This window comes from Pteronotus mesoamericanus, unplaced genomic scaffold (assembly GCF_021234165.1).
Source record: "Pteronotus mesoamericanus isolate MK-2021 breed Mesoamerican mustached bat unplaced genomic scaffold, CSHL_Meso_final contig_221, whole genome shotgun sequence".
Taxonomy (NCBI): Eukaryota; Metazoa; Chordata; class Mammalia; order Chiroptera; family Mormoopidae; genus Pteronotus; species Pteronotus mesoamericanus.
In genome coordinates this window covers 19,778,822-19,800,224 of record NW_026555092.1, presented here as the reverse complement: position 1 = coordinate 19,800,224, position 21,403 = coordinate 19,778,822, and the positions used below count along the sequence as shown (strand labels likewise).

Here is a 21,403-nt window from a genome sequence, read left to right as displayed (position 1 = left end):
GAAAACTCAGGACACTTGCTAACCTAGAATTGAGATCAGCTTCTAGAACTTAATTTAAAGAAAGAAATGTGGGTCTTAATAAAATGTATCCAAATTTAACCCAATATGTTTACAAGAATTCTAAAACTAATACACCCTATAACAGAAACTATAAGGAATGGAGCTCTATCACATATATTAAATGATCCTTCTAATAGCTATAAGAAGAAAAACAGGTATCATGACCTTCATTTTATAGATAAGGTAACTGAGCTGTAAGGAGATGAAGTGATTTGTCTATGTTTACAAAGCAAATTAAGTGACACAGCCAAGACTGAACTCTAGGAGTTTCGATTCATAACTCCAATCTCTTTATATCAAATCACAATGAACTTTCATAAACCAGACAATGGGCTTTACAAAATCCTCTGAGAACAACTTAATCATTAAAACATTTTTATAAAACAAAATCCTAAAATGACAGCAACAAAGAATTATTGTATATTTCATATATTTAAAAAATGTATGCGATATATACCTAAAGTATACTTAATAAGTAAATATGAATACTATTGTGTCCTTCTCAATTACATCTGTTTCTGTAAAAAAAAGTTTCAAAGCCACAGTTTTATCATAGTCCTATTTCCTTAATGCTTCCTAAATTTGGGTTCATAGCAAAATCATGGTGGGTGTTGGGTAAAGGTTTATAAAGTACAGGTTCTTGGGCCCCAACATGGAGATTCTACTTCAGATAAATTCAGAACCTGCATTTTAAAAAGCATCACAGATCAACGATTTTCAACTGGTGTGCTGTAAGAATTTTTAAAACATGCAATACCTGACTATTTAGTCTGGGACAGTGACCTCTTTTCCTTTAGACTGTCAAATTAAAAAAAAAAAGTTAAAAGTATGCCTATTTCTTTTGGTCAGATTGGCAAAAAAATACATTTTTTGTTGTGCCACAGAATTTTAGCAATTGGTTTATGTATGCCATGAAATGAAAAAGGTTGAAAATTGCTGTTCTAGATGATTCCTATTTGAAGTACTGCCCCAACAGAACTCTTAGAGAAAAAGCAAGCCATGAAAATATAAGAAATTATAATTCAGGCACAAAGATAATTCACCAATCTTCCCTAGCCCTGAAGCCAGAACAGAACAAATCATTGAAAGAAAGACCTATTGCGACCCTGTCCCTAAATTTAGCTTTGTTCTTTGCCCTTTCCCCAACCTGTCAGAAAAGTTGGCTTCTCCCCTAGTACCATGTATGGGGCAGATATAGATGCCAAGAGTTTCCATTTTAACATTCTCACCAGTATAGGACTGTGATGGGTATTTAAGTGGCAGCTTTCCCCAAATGCCATGCAAAAACTGAGACAGAGAAAAGGATTTGGGGTAGGGAAGGAGAGTGAGGGGGGAATGATTCAGCAAGAGAAGTTGACTGGCCCACCACTTTCCCTGCAGAAGACAGGAATCCACAAGGGGGGTAGAAAACACTCATGAATGGTATTCCTCTATATAATACTAAAAACAGTTCCAGGAGGTTTTTCTGAGCAGATTATGAACATAATCAAAACTACAATGGTATCAATCATCTACTTACAAGCTGCCTCTTCTTGGAAGGCTCAACTCCTTCTGAAAACAAAATACAAACACATTAGAAAAAAGGACCCATTTGAATCTTACAGGTCTTACCGGTTTTACACCTAAACATCCTAGGAAATTTATAGTATTGTCTTAATAATGGCAAAGACCAGATGTTTCTCAATGATAACCTTTGTCTCTTAAATTTTAGTCAATTTTTAAGTATCACCTCTTTATGCCTCCATCTCAAATAGAGTGTCTCATAGAATATTTGTGACTTTCCCCACTAGATGGAACCACCTCACCAGTGTAGATTCCAGGTACTCCTTAGGCCAGCCATTAACTGCTGACAAACTATAAAGGATTCATGGCATTAATATCAGGGATATAAAAGGAATGAAGTGAGATTTATTTTTTAATTAGAAAATATTTTAGACAAATAGATTATGTACAGAAAATACTATAACAAAGAGATGACTACATATACCACTGGCACAAGAAAGAATCCTTACAAAAACAATTGGGGCCCTGTGACTTGCTTTCCAAATCCATCAAGTCCCACCTCCCACTAGTTCCCATTTAACAACTATTCTTAATTTTTCTTTTTCATATGTCATTATATTTTATTACATATATATTCATTAATTATAAGCATTGTTTTTAAATTATATATACACAGTTTAAAAGTATATATATTCATCTGCCCTCATCAATCAACATTATAACTGGGGAGGTTCACTGCACCAACTAACACATAGTAAAAAATCCATGTATAACTTCTGACTCCCCTCAAAATTTATGGTTATCCCTCCATACCCACAGAAGATTAGTTCCAGGAGTACCTGCAAATATCAAAACCCATGGATGCTCAAGTCCCTGAGGATATGGCGGGACAACTGTAAATTGTGGGGGGAGTCAGACCAAAACTATGGATGTTTAGACTCTTCTGTTTTTCATGTGCCCCACACTCCATCCATCCGGATTTTAAATCGCTCTAACTTTAAAGTACATTCAGAATACAACCATTTTCCACTACCTCCACATACTTAAATTTATATTCTTTTAAACAGAAACCTTGCCTATGTTTCAGAATTGGAATTTGGTTGGGGGATATTAAAGCAATAGTATATACATATTATACAGGGTGGGACCCACCCAAAAAGGAATTTATTTATAAAAACTTGTGTATTTATTCCTATATATTTAAGCTTCAGTCACCTTCAAAGTATTCTCCATTTCATGCAATACACCTAATCGAGACATTTTTTTCCATTGCTCAAAACAGTTTTGGAACTCGTCAATTTTGATGTCTTTTAGTTCTTCTGCCATTTTTTGTTTCATCTCTTCAACTTCAGCAAAACATTTCCCTTTGAAGACTTTTTTCATCCGGGGAAACAAAAAGTCATTGGGGGAGAAACTGAGTGAACAGGGAGGACGGGGCATGGGGGTCATGCTGTTTTTTGATCAAAAATTGCTGAACACTCAACATACTGTGGGCAGGTATGCTTGTAAATCACCCATCATGAAACAGGCAAATGGTTGAAAGAGTTTTTTAAAAAAATTCACTGAGGCCAAATGCAGCCTCTCACAACAACGCCAGCTGGTAGGCTGATACAGATGGGTTCCTAGAAGGCCCACCTAGTGAGGTAAGCTGGTACTACAAGGAGCCTGCCCTCCAGATGATAATTGCGGGTTTGGGGGGATTCCCCCTCTTTACATATAATACCCCAACAAAGACTAGGGCAACAAAATATATGAAACACATTAAAACTTCTGTAGCAAAATGTACGATGGCCACAGCAAACATGACAAAAACTTTAAAGAACCTTAGTTCAATTTTGTTACCAAAAGAGTTCAAGTTATTCAAGTTTTTCTGCTAAATGAGTTATGAAAAACCATGTTTTTGGTATTGCAATCTAAGCCACCATGGTCCCTCCCTCAACCATCTCCTAACCAGTAACCCGTTTTTGCTTCTACTCTTATCCTTCCATAGTCTATTATCAACATAATGGTGTGACCCTTTTAAAGGTGAGTTAGATCACAGCATTCCTGCTCAAAACCTTCAAATGGATCCCAATTTCACACAGATATGCCAATCAATAAATTTGATAAGTGCGCACAATCAGGTAACCCAAACCCCTATTAAAATATAAAACATGTCTATCAATCCAGGAAGTTCCATCATGTTCTTTCTTGGTAAATCCCCAACAAACCACTATTACTTCACACCAGCTTTTCACCATAGAATAATTGTGCCTGCTCAAGAACTTCATATGAACCTTTTTCTGTAAGGCTTCTTTCACTCCCTGTTGCATATGATGGCAACAACATCCAATCATATGAGTATACCACAGTTTATTAATTCTTTCTCCTACTAATGAATATTTGGGTTATTTACAGTTTTGAGCTATTAACATTCTTATAAAATCTTGGAATAGACCTATGTTTCATTTGTCTTAGGTATATACCTAAGAGTGGAATTGCTGGCTCATGGGATAGATATATGTTTAGTTTTGTTAAGAAACTACTAGATTTTTTTTTTCTAAAGTGATTATACCATGATACACTCGCATCAGGGTATGAGCGTTTCAACTACTCCAAATGTTATGCTAATAATATAAAAACTACTCTAAATTCATCCTAAGAATTCCAATTGCTCTACATGCACACCAATAAATGGCATCAATATTTTACATTTTAGCCATTCTAGTGTGTAGTGGCATCTCATTGTGGTTTAAATTTCCATTATCCTAATGACATGATGTTAAGCATCTTTTCATGTGCTTACTAGCCATCAGTACCTATTCTTTTATAAAGTCTCTTAAAAGATTTTGTCCTTTTTATAACTGGGCTATTTATATTTTTATTATTGAGTTGTAAGAGTTTGTCATATATTCTAGATATCTTTTGACAGATGTTTGATAAATATTTTCTCCCAGTCTCTGGCTTGCCATTAGTAATGTCTATTGATGAGCAAAAGTTTTTAATGTTGATGAAGGTCAATTTGTCAATATTTTTTAATGGTTAATAATTTCATTATCTTTATCTAAGAAACCTTTGCTCATGCCAAGGACAGAAAAACATTTTCCATTATTTTATTTCTAGAATCTTTATTGTTTTAGCCCTTATGTTTAGGTCTATGACCCACATGAATTAATTTTGAGGTAATATGTGAGATGGAGTTATGGTTCTTTTTTCACATGGATATCAACTTACTCTGGCACCACTCGTTGAAAACACTATCTTCTCCTCAACAGATGGCTTTTGCACCTTTGCTGCAAATCAAATTATAATAGAATAATTCTGGGCTATCCTGGGCTATTTATTGCACTGTATTGATCTATTTTTCCACTCTATGCCAGCACCACACTTTCTTGATTCTGTAACTTTATACTAAGTACTGAAGTTCGATCATGTAGTCCTTTAATTTTATTCTTCTTTTTCAAGACTGTTTTTCACATTCTAAATTCTTCACATTTCCATATAAATGTTAGATTCAGATTATTAATTTTTACCAAAAATGCCTGCTGGGATTAGAACAATTTGCAAAGAAATGATATCTTAATATTGTTTTCTAATCTATAAGCATAGCATTGATCCATTTACTTAGATCTACTTTTCAATGGCTCCAATGTTTTACAGTTTTCAGCAAAAGTGATTATACACTTCTTTTGTTAAGCTTAATCCTAAATAGATATTTAAAGTTACTGTAATAAATTTGTTTCATTTTCCAATTGCTTGCTTTAGTATAAAATACAATTAATTTTTACATATTGACCATGTATTCAATTTTCTAAAATTCAACACAACTCAAAACTGTAATGTTTTATAGGTTCCTTAGAATTTTTCAATATAAATAACCATGGTCTCTATGAATGGTTTTACTTCCTTCCAGTTTCTAGGACTGTCTGCGGTAGGCATCCTTACCTGCTTCTCATCTTATCATAGAGAGTTCAGTATTTTACCACTAAATCTGATGTTAGCAGTAGATGTTCCACAGATAATTTTTATAAGATTGATAAAGTTCCCTTCTGCTCCCAAATTGTTTATAGCTTTTTATCATGAATGGATATTGATTTTGTCAAGTACTTTCTCTGTATATACTAAAATGATTATATGGTTTTTCTCCTCTATTCTGTTAAAGTAGTGAATTCCAATGATTAATTTTCTAATACACTAATCTGCATTTCAGTTAAACCCAACTTTGTCAAATATGTTGCTAGATTTGTTTTGCTAATACTTTATTAATGATTTCTGCACCTATGTTCATAAGGGATAATAATCTCTACCTTTCTTTTATTGTGACTGCATTTGTCAGATTTTAGTATCACAGTTACATTGGCTTCCTAAAACTAGCTGGGACATGTTCCTTCCTCCTGTATTTTCTGAAGGAGTTTGTATAAGACTGGTGTTACTTATTCCTTAAATATTGCATAGTTTTTAATAAAATCACATAGCTCTGTAGGCTATTTTTTTGAGTTTTTGCTTCTATTTTGCTTTTTCTTTTCTAATTGTCCTTATCAAATTTGGCATCATGATTATACTACTGTCCTCATAAAATGTGATAGGGAAGTGTTTCCTCTTTTTCTACTTTCTAAAACAATCTTTATAAAACTGAGAATACCATTCTTTGAATCTACACAACAGTTTTGGATTCTTGAATAGTCTAAGTGGAAAACATGGCAGATTATATCTGGGGGCAATAATAATTTTTTAAAAATCTATAAAATGCGTATGTGCTCTTCTCTGAATCCCTTCATAGGCAGAGAAATGCACCCATGAAAATCCATCCCTTCAGCATTCCTTTCCCCCTCCTTGACCTAAACAAAAACCTGTATTTGCAAGAAAAATGTCAAGGGCTCAAGATCTCAGCACATTCTATGCCAAGTTCTCTGGTCCCATAAAGACAGGCTTAATACCACTAAACACCACTAAAGTGGAACACGTAACACCACTAAAGTGGAACAAGAAGTGGTCTCCAATCAGATAAAGGCAGTGCAAATAACAATGATTTGCCAATCCTCCCTTTCCCAGGGAATATTCAAAACAGGTTGAGGAGGAAAGCTACACAATCAGAAAGTTTGGCTGAGGTATGAACGATCTTTAGGCAAATAACTAAGTTCTCTGACTCATCACTTTCTCTTAAAAACTCAGATGGTAATATTTGACAATACATTACAATATCAGGTGAAGCCTGTCCCATTCAGCCTTCTATGATCTACTAGTTAACCCTTGATTCTCTATATTCTTCACAATCTTCCATTAGTTTCCAATTAGCATTTTGAACATAATCAAACCTATCCCACCTTAAAATAAGGGAGGAAATTTTTTCTCTCAATTACTACACACCCCTGCCCTGGCAAGGTAGCTCAGCTGGTTAGAGCATTATCCCAATATACCAAGGTTGCAGGTATGATTTCTGGTCAGGGCACATACAAGAATCAATCAATGAATACATAAATAAGTGAAACAACAAATACATGTTTCTCTCTCTCTCTCTCTCTCTCTCTCTCCCCCCCCTTTTCCTTTCTAAAATCAATAAATAAGAAATTAAAAAAAATTACTATACATCCCTCTACAACCACTCCCATATCAATTCTTTATCCCTTCAAAGCCACAATTCTTGAATGAGTTGTCTATATTCCCTGTCCACAAATTCTCATTTCCTATTCATTCTTCAACACACTCCAAATATCCCTAGACCTTACCAACCTATTTAAACCATTCTTGCCAGATTACCAATGGTCTCCATATAAAAAACCTCCATTGAATTTTCAGTCTGTTTCTTTTTTTTTTTCTTGAATGCTCAGCATCATCTCAGATCGTTTCTTCTTCTGTCTTGACTTTCTTTTCATGAAACCACATTCTCCTGCTTTTTCTCTTATCTATGAAAACACTCCTCAAAAATTTTTGCAGGCTCTATCTTCATCACATTAGACCCTTAAAAGTTGATTTTGCCCTGGCTAGTATGTCTCAGTGGATTGAGTGCTGGCCTGCGAACAAAAGAGCCACAGGTTCGAATCCTAGTCTGGGCACATGTCTGGGTTGTGGGCCAGGTCCCCAGTAGGGGACGCGTGAGAGGCAACTCACACAAAGATGTTTTTCTCCCCCGCACTTCCCCTCTGTCTAAAAATAAATAAAATCTTTTCTTTAAGCTGATTTTTCTTGCCCTGGCAGGTGTGGCTCAGTTGATTGGGCATCATCCCACAAAATGAAAAGTCGCTGGTTCAATTCCTGGTAAGGGCACATGACCGGGAATTGAACCAGAACATTTGGTTGCACATTTGGTCCCCAGTCGGGGTGCCTCCAAGAGGCAGCTGATTGATGTTTCTCTCCTGCTCTTTTTCCCTCCCTTTCCTCTCTCTAAAACTAAATAATATAAATCTTTTTTTTAAGTTGCTTGTCTTTAAATCTTGGCCTACAAATTCTCTTTACATATACATTAAAATATAATTCCCAAATTTGTATCCCCATCCGAGATCTCTCTGCTGAGCTATATGGCTCTATGTACAACTAACTACCTTATTCTTACCATGTCTAAAAACTCAACTTATCTCCTCAGTCATGTTCCTCCTTTGTTTTCCATTTCAGTGATGGTACCACCAAATCCAGAGTCATTCTTCTTCTTTTCTTTAAGATTTTATTTATTTGCTTTTTAGAGAGAGAGAAAGAGAGGAAAAGAAACATCAATGTGAGAGAAACATCAACTGGTTGCCTTTCACACATGCCACGACTGGGAACCAAACCTGCAACCCAGGCATGTGCCCTGACCAGGAATCGAACTGGTGATCCCTCACTTTGCAGAACGATGCCCAACCAACTGAGCCACAGCAGCCAGGGCCAGAGTCATTCTTGTTATTTCACTTTCTCTCACCCTACACATTCAATTATTCATCAAGCCCTACCAATTCTACCTGCAAAATATCTGTCTTTAGTCACCAATTTCACTTTTTCTCCACTGCTCTATTTCCTGGTCAAAGTCAGCATTGTCCTTGTAACATCCTAATTGTTCCCCCTTTAGTTTAGCTTTGTTCACCTTAACTTTAATATTATGTCAGATTACATAATTAATAACTGCTTTCTAGGTAACACTATGTGAATTTGATAAAAGAAATACTGCATTAAAAAGATCTTTCTTAGCCCTGGCTGGTATGGCTCAGTGGATTGAGTGCCAGCCTGTGAACTGAAGGTTGCTGGTTCAATTCCCAGTCAGAGCACATGCCTGGGTTGTGGGCCAGGTCCCCAGTCAGGGGTGTGTGAGAGGCAACCAATTGATGTTTCTGTTGCTCATCGATGTTTCTTTCCCTCTCTTTCTCCCTCCCTTCTCTCTCTGTAAAAATAAATAAAGTAAAAATAAAATCTTTTTAAAAAAAAACTTTTTAAACTGAGTCATTCCTCTCTTAAAGTTCCTCGATGAGTAATTCTAAAATCCTTTTGGTAGCCTACAAGGCACTATCTGGCTGCTGCTGTCTACCTCTTGAGGATCACATACAATTCTCTAATCTTGTTGGCATCTGAAGTTTTAGACATGCCATATTCTCCCTCACCTACAGGTCTTCACACCTACTGTACTCTCTCCCTGAAATTCTTTTCCACATCTCTCTTTGTAGCTTGAACCTAAGTTAAGCCTCATTTCCTCTGGTAAGATTTCCCTACACATAGTTTTCCCAGCCTCCCTCTATATAGTTCCAGCTCTTTGCTGTAATTAGTTGTTTAATTGTCTATTTTCTGGATCTGATTGTTAACTCTGAGGAGAATAGATCAGTCTTGTTCACAATGACATTTCTAGTAGGTACCAAGTGAATATTTGATGACTAAATCGACAAATCATGTAAGTAAATGGTACTTACTAATATAATCATCATTATAAGGCTCACTATAGGGTTTTGTTCATTTGGAGTTAACATTGATGAAAACTGTCAACTGCAATTAGGTCAGCAAAAGAGGCTTTGCTGAAGAAAGGACATATTCTGTTGTCATTTATTTTCTGACAGTCTTTGGGCTGGTGGCTAGCTATTCTGGTGACCATTTTTTAAAAATGCTTTCAGGAGCGAAAAACATTACCTACCAAAGAAATCTACTTTAATACCATTTACTAACTGGCCTTAAAAGGACCATTATCTCTAAATACAACTTTCTCCTCAGCTCTGGCAGCAAATAAATCTGTTGGAATGCACAAAAACCTCTCTTTCCCATGTAGCAAATGAACCATTACTACTGCTCTGGGCATTATGGTGTGTTAGCTCCATTTATTCACACTTGAGTGTTAGTGCATCTTGAGGTCAGGAACCAAGGGAGAAATCAGTGTATATGCAGCTTTGGCACTCTCATGAAACTCTTAATGTATTTCACTCTTGTTCTATTTGCTTTTCCATTAAATTCACACCATCACCTTGAGAACAAACAGATTCCAAGGATAGAGTATTCATATTATACAATAATACTAAGGGACATGGGAAAGCACACAAAATTTTAAGTTCTGAAAACTAGGTTCGTGTTATGGCTCAATAATATATAATTTATAGGGGCTGGAATTTCACCTACTTATAAGGCTTAGCTATAGTGCCTGTGAAGGTCAGATAAAATAATGCTTGTGAAGGTCAAATATAAAAGTATTTTATTCTATAAACTGTGACATAGATGTCATGTTCTCATGAGTCTGAAGAATGGTAAAGACAGTTTGATAATTCTAACATGGTTTCTTAAAATTATTTTTCGATTACAGTGGACCTAACAGGATAGTTCTATATGGTATAAAATACCCAGGGCTCAGTCAGAAAAATATTTAAATACAGTTCTACTACTTACTTTGCTCATAAAATCTTGGTCAGTTGTTAAACCTGTCTACATCTCATTTTTCTTATCAGCACACCTGAAATAAAAAAAAATATCTACTTTGCCTACCTCATAAAAATTACCCCATGGCTAGAATAAGAAAAAAAAAAAGTGTGTGTGTGTGTGCGCGCTCGCACGCGCGTGTGTATTTTTAAGATTTTATTTATTTTAGAGAGGGGAAGAGAGGAAGAGAGGGAGAGAAACATCAATGTGTGCTTGCCCCTCGAGTGTTCCCCACCAGTGGACCTGGCCAGCAAACCAGTCATCTGCCCTCACTGGGAATCGAACTGGCAATCCTTTGGTTCACAGCCCCAGCACTCGATTCACTGAGCCATAGCAGCTAGGGCAAGAAGATATATTTAAAAGCTTAAGGTTCCAACACAAAAAGATGCTCCACATAATATGTCATCAGGGAAATGCAAATTAAAATAATAATAAGATGCCACTACAAATCAATAAGAATGGCCAAAAACTAGAACGTTAACAACACCAAATGCTGGGAGGGTATGAAGCAACAGGAATCCCCATATACTGCTGGTGGAAATGCAAACGGTAACAGCCACTTGGGAAGATGGTTTGGCAGTTTCTCCCAACACTAAATATACTTCTACCATAGGGTCCAGCAATTGTGCTCCTTGGTATTTACCCAAAGGAATTGAAAACCTATGCCCACAAAAAATCTGCACATGAGCATTTATAGCAGCTTTACTCATAACTGCCAAAACTTGGACACAACCAAGATGTCCTTCAGTGGGTGAACAGATAAATAAACTGTGGTATATCCAGATAATGGAGTATTATTCAGCACTAAAAAGAAATGATCTATCAAGCCATGAAAGGGCATGGAAGAAAGTTAAATGCGTACTACTAAATGAAAAAAGCAAATCTGAAAAGGCTACACACCACAGAACTCTAACTATATAAACTTCTAGAAAAGACAGAACTATGGACACCGTAAAAAGATCAGTGGTTGCCAGAGGTGGAGGCAGGTGGAGATGAATAGGCAGAGCACAGAGGATTTTTAGGGCAGTGAAAATACTCTGTATTATAATGATGGAATATATGTCATAAATATAGAACACCAAGAGTGAACCCTAAGATGAACTATGAACACTTTGGGTGACTATGATGTGGCAATGTAGAGTTGGTAAATGTACCATTCCGGTGAGTGATACTGATAAAGGGGGAAGCTACATATGTAGGGAGCATAAGGTACTGGGGAATCCCCGTACCTTCCTCTCACTTTTGTTGCAAACCCAAAATGTCTCTAAAAAATAGTCTTTTAAAAAAACTGTACAAAAAAATAAAAACTTAAGGTTTTACAGTTTGGATTATCACAAATACTAAGGAGGTGTATCTTTCTAACCTGACCCTTCTGTGCAAGGCTCTAAAGTTAATGCATGAGGTGATATTCTCCAAAACCTAACTCTGCTCCCCACCCCAAAACTGAAGAATATATTGCTTAGAATCTCTAAAATGCTACTATTACCATTTTGGATCCCTCCAACAGACAAACTTTGATACTGCCTGCCAAAGATATTTCCCAAAGAGCTTAAAGTAATATCTGAAGACAATGAACAAAAGATTTTGAACTATATTCTGATGTTGCAAAGAATCTGTACATACTAAATTCTAGAGAAATAACCACTTATTCATTCCCTTTTACTTATCCACAAAGCAAACTTCTAAAGGTATTACATACAAAACGAGATGGTGCTGTTCACATGGGTTATCACTGTCTCTACATATGCGTTACTCATATTAACTTATATATGCATTACTCATTATTCACAATGACTAAACCCTAAAATATTTCCCAAGAAATACAAAGGCCAACTGTCCAAAGGCAGTAACTACTACCCCCACAAATAAATATGCAAGCCAAGAGTCACAAGGCTCCTGTTTGTCCTTTATATCAACAGCTACCAGCATGGAGATGACTGTGCATCAAAGCTGTCTCGGCCTTGTCTCCCTCGGAGCTCCCTCCGAGTCTCCCTCACACTTTCTACTAAAATTTTCACTCATATTCCTTCATTCATTAACTCATTCATTCATTCCTCTTCCACTGCAGTAGCAGCATTCTCCTCAGAGAAGGAAATTTAAGAAGCTCCAAGAAACATAACTCAACCTTCCACTCCACTGGAAGTGAATGATGAATTGGGATTTGGAAACAACTTTTCAACTAACATTTAAGTTCAAGTGGGGGGAAAAGGCAGTCTCCACCACTGAAAAGCTTGACATTTCTTCACAGAACTTGTAATTAAACCCATAAAGTGTCACTAAGATAAATAACCACTTGGGGTATGAGTAGGAGTAGAGAACAACATTCTAGGGCCCACTCAGAATCCAGTGTTAATGACAATACTATTCTGTACTTCGTTGTCCCACTGAGTGAAAGAAGACAAATATGTTTAACTATTTATTGAAATACAATATAAATACAGAAAAGTACGGATAACATACAACTCAAAAACTGAACACACCGAAGTAACCAACAGGCAGATTTTTAAAAAATGAATATTGCCATCCACCTAGATGCATTCTCATGCCCCCTCTTCCAGTCACTACCTATGATGCCCTACCCTACCCCCCCTGAAAAGCCGTCATTTTGATTTCTAACTTTATAGACCAGTTTTGCTCTTTTGGCATTTTCTTTAAATGGAATATACAATATATATTCTCTGAGTCAAGTACTTGCGTTCAACATATGTGTAATTCAAATCCCAGAAAGCAAAATGTAAATAAAGAAATTATAATATTGACGTAATAATGGCTAAGAAATTTCCAATAATAGGAACGAATACACACTTACAAAAAGCACAATGTACCCCAAAAGGATTAATTTTTGAAAATCCAGACCATGTAAATGATATAAATACTGAAAAATACCAAAGACAAAAAAAAATCTTAAGAGTCAGGGAATCAGATCCATAAGCTTTGAAGTAATAACAATTAGCGTGGCAATGTTTCTCAATGAGGGAAACCAAAAGATAGCTAAGTAATATGTACAAAGTGTAAAATAAAGTTACTACCAACTAAAATTGCATACCTATACAAAATATCTTTCAAGGTCAAAGGCAAGGTAATAACAATTAAATAAATATAAGCATTTACTACCAACATACTATACTAAAAGAATGTCTAAATGATGTACTTTAGGGAGACGAAAAATGATGCCAGGAAAAAAAGTCTGAGAATCAAAAATAAATAAATAAAAATACTGAGTAAGAAAACTGGTAAACTTAGGTAAATCTCAACGAGCACTGACTGTATAATATAATGATAGCAGAAATAGCTAATTTATAGAATATTTTAAAGGAAAGAATTAAAATACTGAACAAAATAACAAAGTTTGGAGGGGATAATGAGACAAGGATTTCTTTTGGCATTCAAGAGGCAGTTATAATTTGCATTTGTTCTAACTCAAGAGTACAGTTAGACAAATCGAGTAAGAAAACAAATCAAAAAAGCCCTGTCAGTATTTTTTGAATGGCAAAAAATAAAGAAAAAGAAGCAATAAGGCATAGAAATGCAGGACATGGAGTGCAAGAAACAATATGGCAGAAACAAGTTTAAATACATCAGCAGTCATAATAAGTATAAATAGACAAATTTACCAGTATAGACCAAAAAACACCCATACTGTATGCCATTTGCAACAGATATACCAAAAGCAAAATGACATGGAAAGGTTGAAATAAAGGGATAGTTGGCTTTAGAAAAAAATAATTAGACAAACTTCAGCTGATACTGATATTGAAAAAATAAATACCCAATACCAGAGATACAAAGAAGTGCTCTGATTAGTGTGGCTCAGTGGGTTGGCGTAGTCTTGCAAACCAAAAACTCATCACAGGTTTGATTCCTGGTCAGGGTATATGCCTGGGTTGTGGGCCAGGTCCCGGATTGGGGAGTGTGAGAGGCAATTGATCGATGTTTTCTTCCCTCACTTCCTCCCTCCCTCTCTAACTCTCTCTCTAAGAATAAATAAAGTCTTAAAAAATTATGAAGTCTATTTAAAAAAAGGAAAAAGAAGGATATAACAACAGATTCAACAAAAAACCTTAAAGAGCAAATAAGTAATATTTTTTCAATAAATAACACACAAAATGGACAAATTCCCATATATACAAGATCTGTCCAGAAGGTATTCAGCCATGTAATATGAAAAATAGAGACATTTATTGAAGAAGATACAAGATACAAGAAACATTGTACATAGGACAATGGCGCCTCAGTCCTCTTTAAAGTTGGCACCTTAGGACCTCACACAGTTCTCCCAATCTCTATCAGCTGCCTCAGTCATTTTGAATGCAATGGCCACACAGCACATGGGATCAATCACAGAATGGCGTCTACCACCTCCAATGACTAGTACAGTGAAGTCATTACTGTTCACACATGTGCATTCTAGTCCACTCTCTTTGGCTGACAGGTTGCACCGATGTCACACAATCAAAACTTTTTCTAGACTTTTTCTAGATAGACCTTTCATACATAAACACAGTCGCATTCAAAGTGACTGAGGAAGTAGAGCAATGAATCTGCATCAAATTTTGCATTAGGCTTGACCATTCCTCTACAGAAACTATTCGAATGATTCAGAAGGCCACAGCTATAGGCAACTGGTGATTGGCAGTTTCATTGCAACAACACACCAGCTCATGCATCACGTCTCATGCAGAGTTTTTTTGGTGAAACATCAAATCACCCAGGTGACTCAGCCCCCTACAGTCTACATTCAGTGCCCTGCAACTTCAGGCTTTTCCCAAAACTAAAATTGCCTTTGAAAGGGAAGACATTTCAGACCATCAATGAGATTCAGGAGCATACGACAGGGCAGCTGATAGTTACTGGGAGAACTATGTGAGGTCCCCAGGTGCTTACTTTGAAGGGGACTGAGGCGTCATTGTCCTATGTAGAATGTTTCTTGTATCTTGTACCTTCTTCAATAAATGTCTCTATTTTTTCGTATTACATGACTGGATACCTTCAGAACAGACCTCATATCTCTTATCAAAACTACCTCAAGATGAAATAAAAAGCTTAGATTAAATCCACAACCATTTAAAAAAACTGAATCATACACTATGTGTGAGTTGGGTTTATCCCCAGAATTCAAGAGTTGGTTATACAATAAAAAATTCATAAGCATTATACACATCAAATAAATTAATGTAGAAAAATACCATAATCTCAAATCATACAGAAAGGAAGCATATCAAAGGAGTACCAACTGATTACCAGAAATGCAAAGAAACAAGAGAACAGAGATCTTCAAGACATTAGAAAAAGAAAAGGAAGGGGGAGAACTTAAAGAAGAAAGGTCTTCAGATTGAGACAGAAATGTTGCAAATTTTACTTACAAGACTGGTAAGGTAATATGATGTATTTCATCAAATTTGAAAAACTATTGATTGTAAGAGATGCATTGAGTTCAGGTGTCAGTAAAAAGACATTTTTAAAAAAGCAAAACAAAAAGAACCACTGCCAATTAAAATATAACACACTATCAAAAATAATACACAATTTCAGAGCTGTTAAAAAGTAAAAAGAGCCCTGACTGGGTGGCTCAGAGGGAAAGGCATCATCTCCCAAACTGAAAGGTTGCCAGTTTGATTCCTGGTCACATTCCTGGCCCTGTTGTAGGCCAGGTCCCCAGTTGGAGGCATACGAGAAGTGACCAATCGATGTTTTGTCTCGCTCATCGATGTTTCTCTCTTGCATTGCTGTTTCTCTCCCTCTCTTTTCTCCCTTCCTTCTCCTCTCTAAAAATAAAATATCTTTTTTAAAAAAGTAAAAAGAAGTAAGCCTTAGAAATGATGAAATACAGAAAATGTATGAAGCAGCAAAGTATAAAATGAAGAAGGGTTGGTGGGTGCTATACTGGCCAATTTTATTTTAAATTTCCAAAGATTAACAAATAAAACTCATCTACAGGAAGTGGGTTCACAGACTTCCAATTCAAAGCCCACTAGGAGAACCTACTGAATTTCAATTTGTGATCTCGATTTATACAAGAGGATATAGGAATTTAATTCAGAGAAGATAAGGGGACTTAATTTCAGATTACTCAAGATTTCTAAGTGAAACAACTCCATATACAAAATACATGCTGCTTGGGGAAAATGTGCTGTTAAAATAAAGTCCAGGAAGTAGAGGAATGCTAATGATCAGAGGCTGGTTGATTATCCTTGTCTGCAAAGATGCTGAAATTATCCATGATAACAGTAAGAATTTGAAAATGAGGTGCTCCATGGGGATGATGGCCAGAAGGCTGATATGAAGAGAAGGGGGAGAATGACACTCAGGAATGGGAAATCCCAGAGATAATGAATGAGTATGGAAAAAACAAACAACAACAAAAAAAATCAAAAGTCTGCTGTGGTTATTATATAGAACAGGAATACTGGGAGCAGAGAGAAAAAGGGGAGGAACACAGACAAAATAAATCATTCAATTTTCAAAGCTAATTTACTGACATGAAAATATTCAGTAGTACTGTGGACTGATGAGTACAAATTACGATTTTTCTTTATTTTTATGAAACGTCCCTCAAAAAAGAATAACGCAATTAAGAACATCAGCAGGATATTTAGATTCCAATTTTATCCATATGTCATCATCTTTTTTAAAAAAAACAATTTTCAAGACAAAAATGGATGTTTAAAATCTAGAGCTGTTTCTTAAGGATTTTGCTTTTAAGTATTAAAATCTAAACTGAATTATATTTTGTATGATAATCATAATTTATTAGAACAGTCATAATTTTCAAAATAAAAAAGATTCCAAGAAGTTTTTGTCAACAGTAATGCCTCCCAGTATGCATGACGTTATCATATGTTTTCCAAAATACTTAAGTATCCCCAAACAATGGTACTTTAAGTACTCTCATTTTTTAACATCAAAGGCAGTAAAGGGGCGAAAAACATCGTACAATTCTCCTGAAAGCAATAATTTTATAAACATAGCAAATATTCTCAATTCAGAACTGGGAAATTGAGTTCTCTATACAATGAAAACTGATTATTGCGTCTGCCTTATAGGCATATACTTAATGTGAAAATGATGGGGCTAAGAGAGTTGATAATAAAAATCTACTTATTGTGGCTAGTCATTTGACCTTTCAAAGTTAAAATAAAATCACCTCCCATAAAGTTGATTGGGAAATAAGGCAAATATAAACATGCCTTCTTCTATTCACAAGGAACTTCAACCTCAAGAATCTCTTACTGGAAATGTTCCAAAAGTAGTAGTAGGATGAGTCAATTTTTACCACAAGGAATACCCAAACCTGAACTACTCTTCATGTGAAATAAGGTCCATTCCTATACACAACAGACGCTCCTCTAGTTTAAAAGATGCTCACATATAATTTCCCAGATGCTGTAGTATGTGACCATGCAGGCTGAAACCCTTACAACTTTTTTTCTGTTGAGTAGGAAGCTGGCTTGAGAATGAGGCCAATACACAAAGCAGAGAAGCTCAACAAAAGATACTAGTTTACCCAACTCTGAAACCCATCCAAATTCCTTCCATATTAGTAAGTCAATACATTTCTTTAATATTTAAACTACCTGTAGTCAAGTTTTCTGCTACTTTTAGTTCAAAGTAACTAACCTACATACCTAGCCCAGCACTTGTAAGTTGTCTGTCCCTGACAAAGTTACTGAGCTTCACATATCTAAAAAATGACCAATCAGAAAATCCCCCACCATCTCCACTGCTATTATGCCCCCCATCCATTAGATGCTCTTGCCTTTTTAACAACAACAGTCTCATAATTTGTATTCCTGATGCAGCCTTTGCCTGTATAGCCTACTCCCAACATGACAGTGGAATACAAAAGGGAAGGCATTGAGATTTTCAATATTTGACCATGGTTATATGGCTAGAATATGGCAGAACCATAGTCTGAAGCAATCTTCTGTCCCTTCTTTAAAATTATGTGCACTTGAAACAAAGGCAATACCTACTTATCATCAATTTCAAGATAATTAAATGAGATAACCTACAACCTAGCAATGCGGGGCACAAAACACAATAAATGCATCATTTACTATACTACCATCTCCCAAGAAACCTGGCAAAGAAAGTTGGAGGATCAAAGTAGGTTGTTTCTTGGCTGATTAAAACTAGGAGGAAATCTAACTTATTCACCAAAAAGAAGTTAGTGAGGCCCAAACATTTATTTGGATTTTCATCTTCTAATCTGAGGTTACCCAGTAGATTACCTGTACCACTGGGTACACTTTAGCTTTTGTGTGTTTATATACATAAATCTAAAATTAACTTTTAAAGTTTTACATCATAAGTTACCTGTTTAAAACAAGTAATCTAGCCCTAGCTGGCATGACTCAGTTGGCTGGAGTATCATCCTGTAACCGAAAGGCAAAAGGTTGCGTGTTAGATTCCTGGTCAGGGCACATGCCTAGGTTGAGAGTTCAATCCCTGGTCCAGGCACACACAGTCCCAGTCCAGGTATGCTCAGGAGGCAACCAATCGAAGCTTCTCTCTTGCATCTAATGTTTCTCTTTCTCCCTTCCTCTATCCTTTCCTCTCTCTCTAAAAGCAATGAAAATATGTTCTTGGGTAAGGGTTAAAAAAAATACTAATAATAAAATAAAATAAAACAAATACTCCAAACTGCTGCTTTTCAGAATGTTCCAATACAGTCTTCTGGAGAATAAACTTTAAAGTAATAAAGAAAAAAAAAAGAGGCAGTAGAAAAACACTCTCTAGTGCCATGTAATCCTGCATTTGGAACTCCTGTTAGATAGAAACAAAGACTCAGGGGAAGGACATCAGTAAACAGCGTAGCAGATACTGGAGACTGATTCAATCACTAGGAATAAAATAACTGATTTAAAACAAACGAGGCACAATAACTGAAAATATTCCCATTCAACAAAAAGGAGTCCCTTTCTAAATGCTGGCATCTAAGGAGAAATAAAAATATAAACAGGCACATTAAATGTGCTTACAAAGCCAACCATTTTTTAACAGCTAGTTGAACATATATTACAATTCGTTAGAGATCTTCTGAGTACTTTATGAATACTTCTCAAAATACCCCCAAGAAATCAAGAGACATATCTAACCAAATCAACTGTACTAACATAAGAAATTTAAATAAGGCATTATCTTTTAAAGTGTGGTCATACTGGACAACTACTGAAATTCAGTGGGTGCTCTCAGTAGGCTCTTAATGTTTACAATGCCATTAATAAGAAGTACAAATAATTATTATTATTACAAATACTATAATTTGTTTAAATTTTACCAATCCTATACATTTTTGAATACTTTAAAGAAACCAAAACAATGTTAATTCATGTTCTCTAAAAAGACTCTAAGTACTTTGTACCAAAAAAAAAAAAAAAAAAAAAAAAGTGCTTTACAAGTGTCAAACAAACAAAATAAAAACAAAAGAAACAGCTACATTTCATCATTTCATAAATGAGACCTTTATGGGGGGGGGTGTCAAGGACTGTTTTATACTTTCAACCCTTAAAAAATTCAATGATGAATTAAATAAAGCTTGCTTATTCTTTATTAATAAGACAAAAATGGGAAAATCTACTTCATAAAGTATGAAAAAATTAATGATCAAATTTAAAAGAACTGTGGTATGTGTTTTTAGTGATAAGAGCATTCATTAAAACTCAGTTGAAGATTGTCTATCATCCTCTCTATATTTCTTTCATTGTTGTATCTTACCTCTTTCTGTGACAAATTACCCAACACTTGAAGACTTCCAAAACAAGTGTCAAGATATATGGCTATTATATATACATGGCTACTTTGTATGTATGTATGCAAGCAGTTACAATTTAGAAAAGTTCTTAAAACTATGTGTAGAGTGAAACATATATTATACATACATGTCAATTAAGAAGGGTGAAGTAGAAAGACAGGCACAGTGGTCAGGAACAGAATATGTTTACTGTAAACAATCTGCCAGCAGTAATGTCTGCTATCCAAAATTAGGGTTTCATCTAGCACAGGTCTAATTTAATTGCTCCATTAGCTTAAATATAATGTCATTAAGCCCAAGCAGCATTTTTCTCCTATCAAAGCAGAAAGGTCCTAGACAATTTTTATATTTACAGCTACACATGATGGAATAAAGAAGTTAGTGGCACATTACCCTGCTTCAAATAAATTAAATAAAATTGAAGCAATCTGTTCAGTACATTTCCAAAAGACACTCAGAGGGAGGAGATCAATAAAAAGGGTCTCTGTTACTCACCTGTAACCCTCTCCTTCGAAGAATACTGGAATCATCCATAATAGATATCAGACAAAACAAAAAAAAAGCCACTCCCCAGACAGTCAACTACTAGTGCCTACTTGCGTATTGCTGGGTAAAGAGGCAAACAATCAATTCTGTTCTGCATGCTGTGCCCACTAACTACAGCTCCACTAAACCAGTTCTCTCTCCGTCCGGTGTGAGTAGATAATCACTGCCTCACATCAAAACCACGTTCTTTCTTCACAGCAGTAAAGACAGATTTCATCTGAATCACCATCAAAACTGGGGAAAATATTTCATATTTGTTTTTCTTTTCCACACATAGCCCTTTGGTTGAAAATATCTGAAGTACCAAAAAAAAGACAAAGATTCCAAAAATAATTCCAATCTTTGATATCCTGACTTCACTGCTTATTAAAAAGGTTGGACAAACAAGACAGTCTCCACCTACAGCTACTGAGCTTATAAAATCCATGTCACGTTTTCCTTTCCAAAAACAAAACCACTCCACATATGTTTTTAAAAAGATAACAGTTCTGCAGAAATACAAAAAAATAATAATAATAATAACATTATTCTGATGCCTGTATTTTAAGCTTAGGCGGATATAAAACCAGTTATTGTTTTGACTAAGTCGGCAAAATTCCTTTCATCCTTTGTACAGACAAAGCAAATGTCAGATTCTTTTGATAATGTCACAGGCTCTTTTGTTTCTTTATCTCTAGATACGCTGTTCTTCACTTCTTGGACAGT

General features: G+C 35.5%; 1 protein-coding gene across 8 annotated transcripts in view; it reads right to left on the bottom strand.

Moving 5' to 3' along the window:
- MAST2 (microtubule associated serine/threonine kinase 2) overlaps positions 1–21,403 on the bottom strand; it is a 185,095-nt gene that overhangs the window by 113,437 nt on the left and 50,255 nt on the right. For 6 of the 8 annotated variants that reach the window (XM_054572148.1, XM_054572154.1, XM_054572150.1 and 3 more), the window contains exon 4: positions 1,580–1,611. In XM_054572148.1, the coding sequence (XP_054428123.1) occupies positions 1,580–1,611 (32 nt within the window). Of the gene's footprint in view, positions 1–1,579; positions 1,612–20,647; positions 20,712–21,403 lie in introns of those variants that run through there. The other 2 variants (XM_054572156.1, XM_054572149.1) reach the window with 2 other exon arrangements.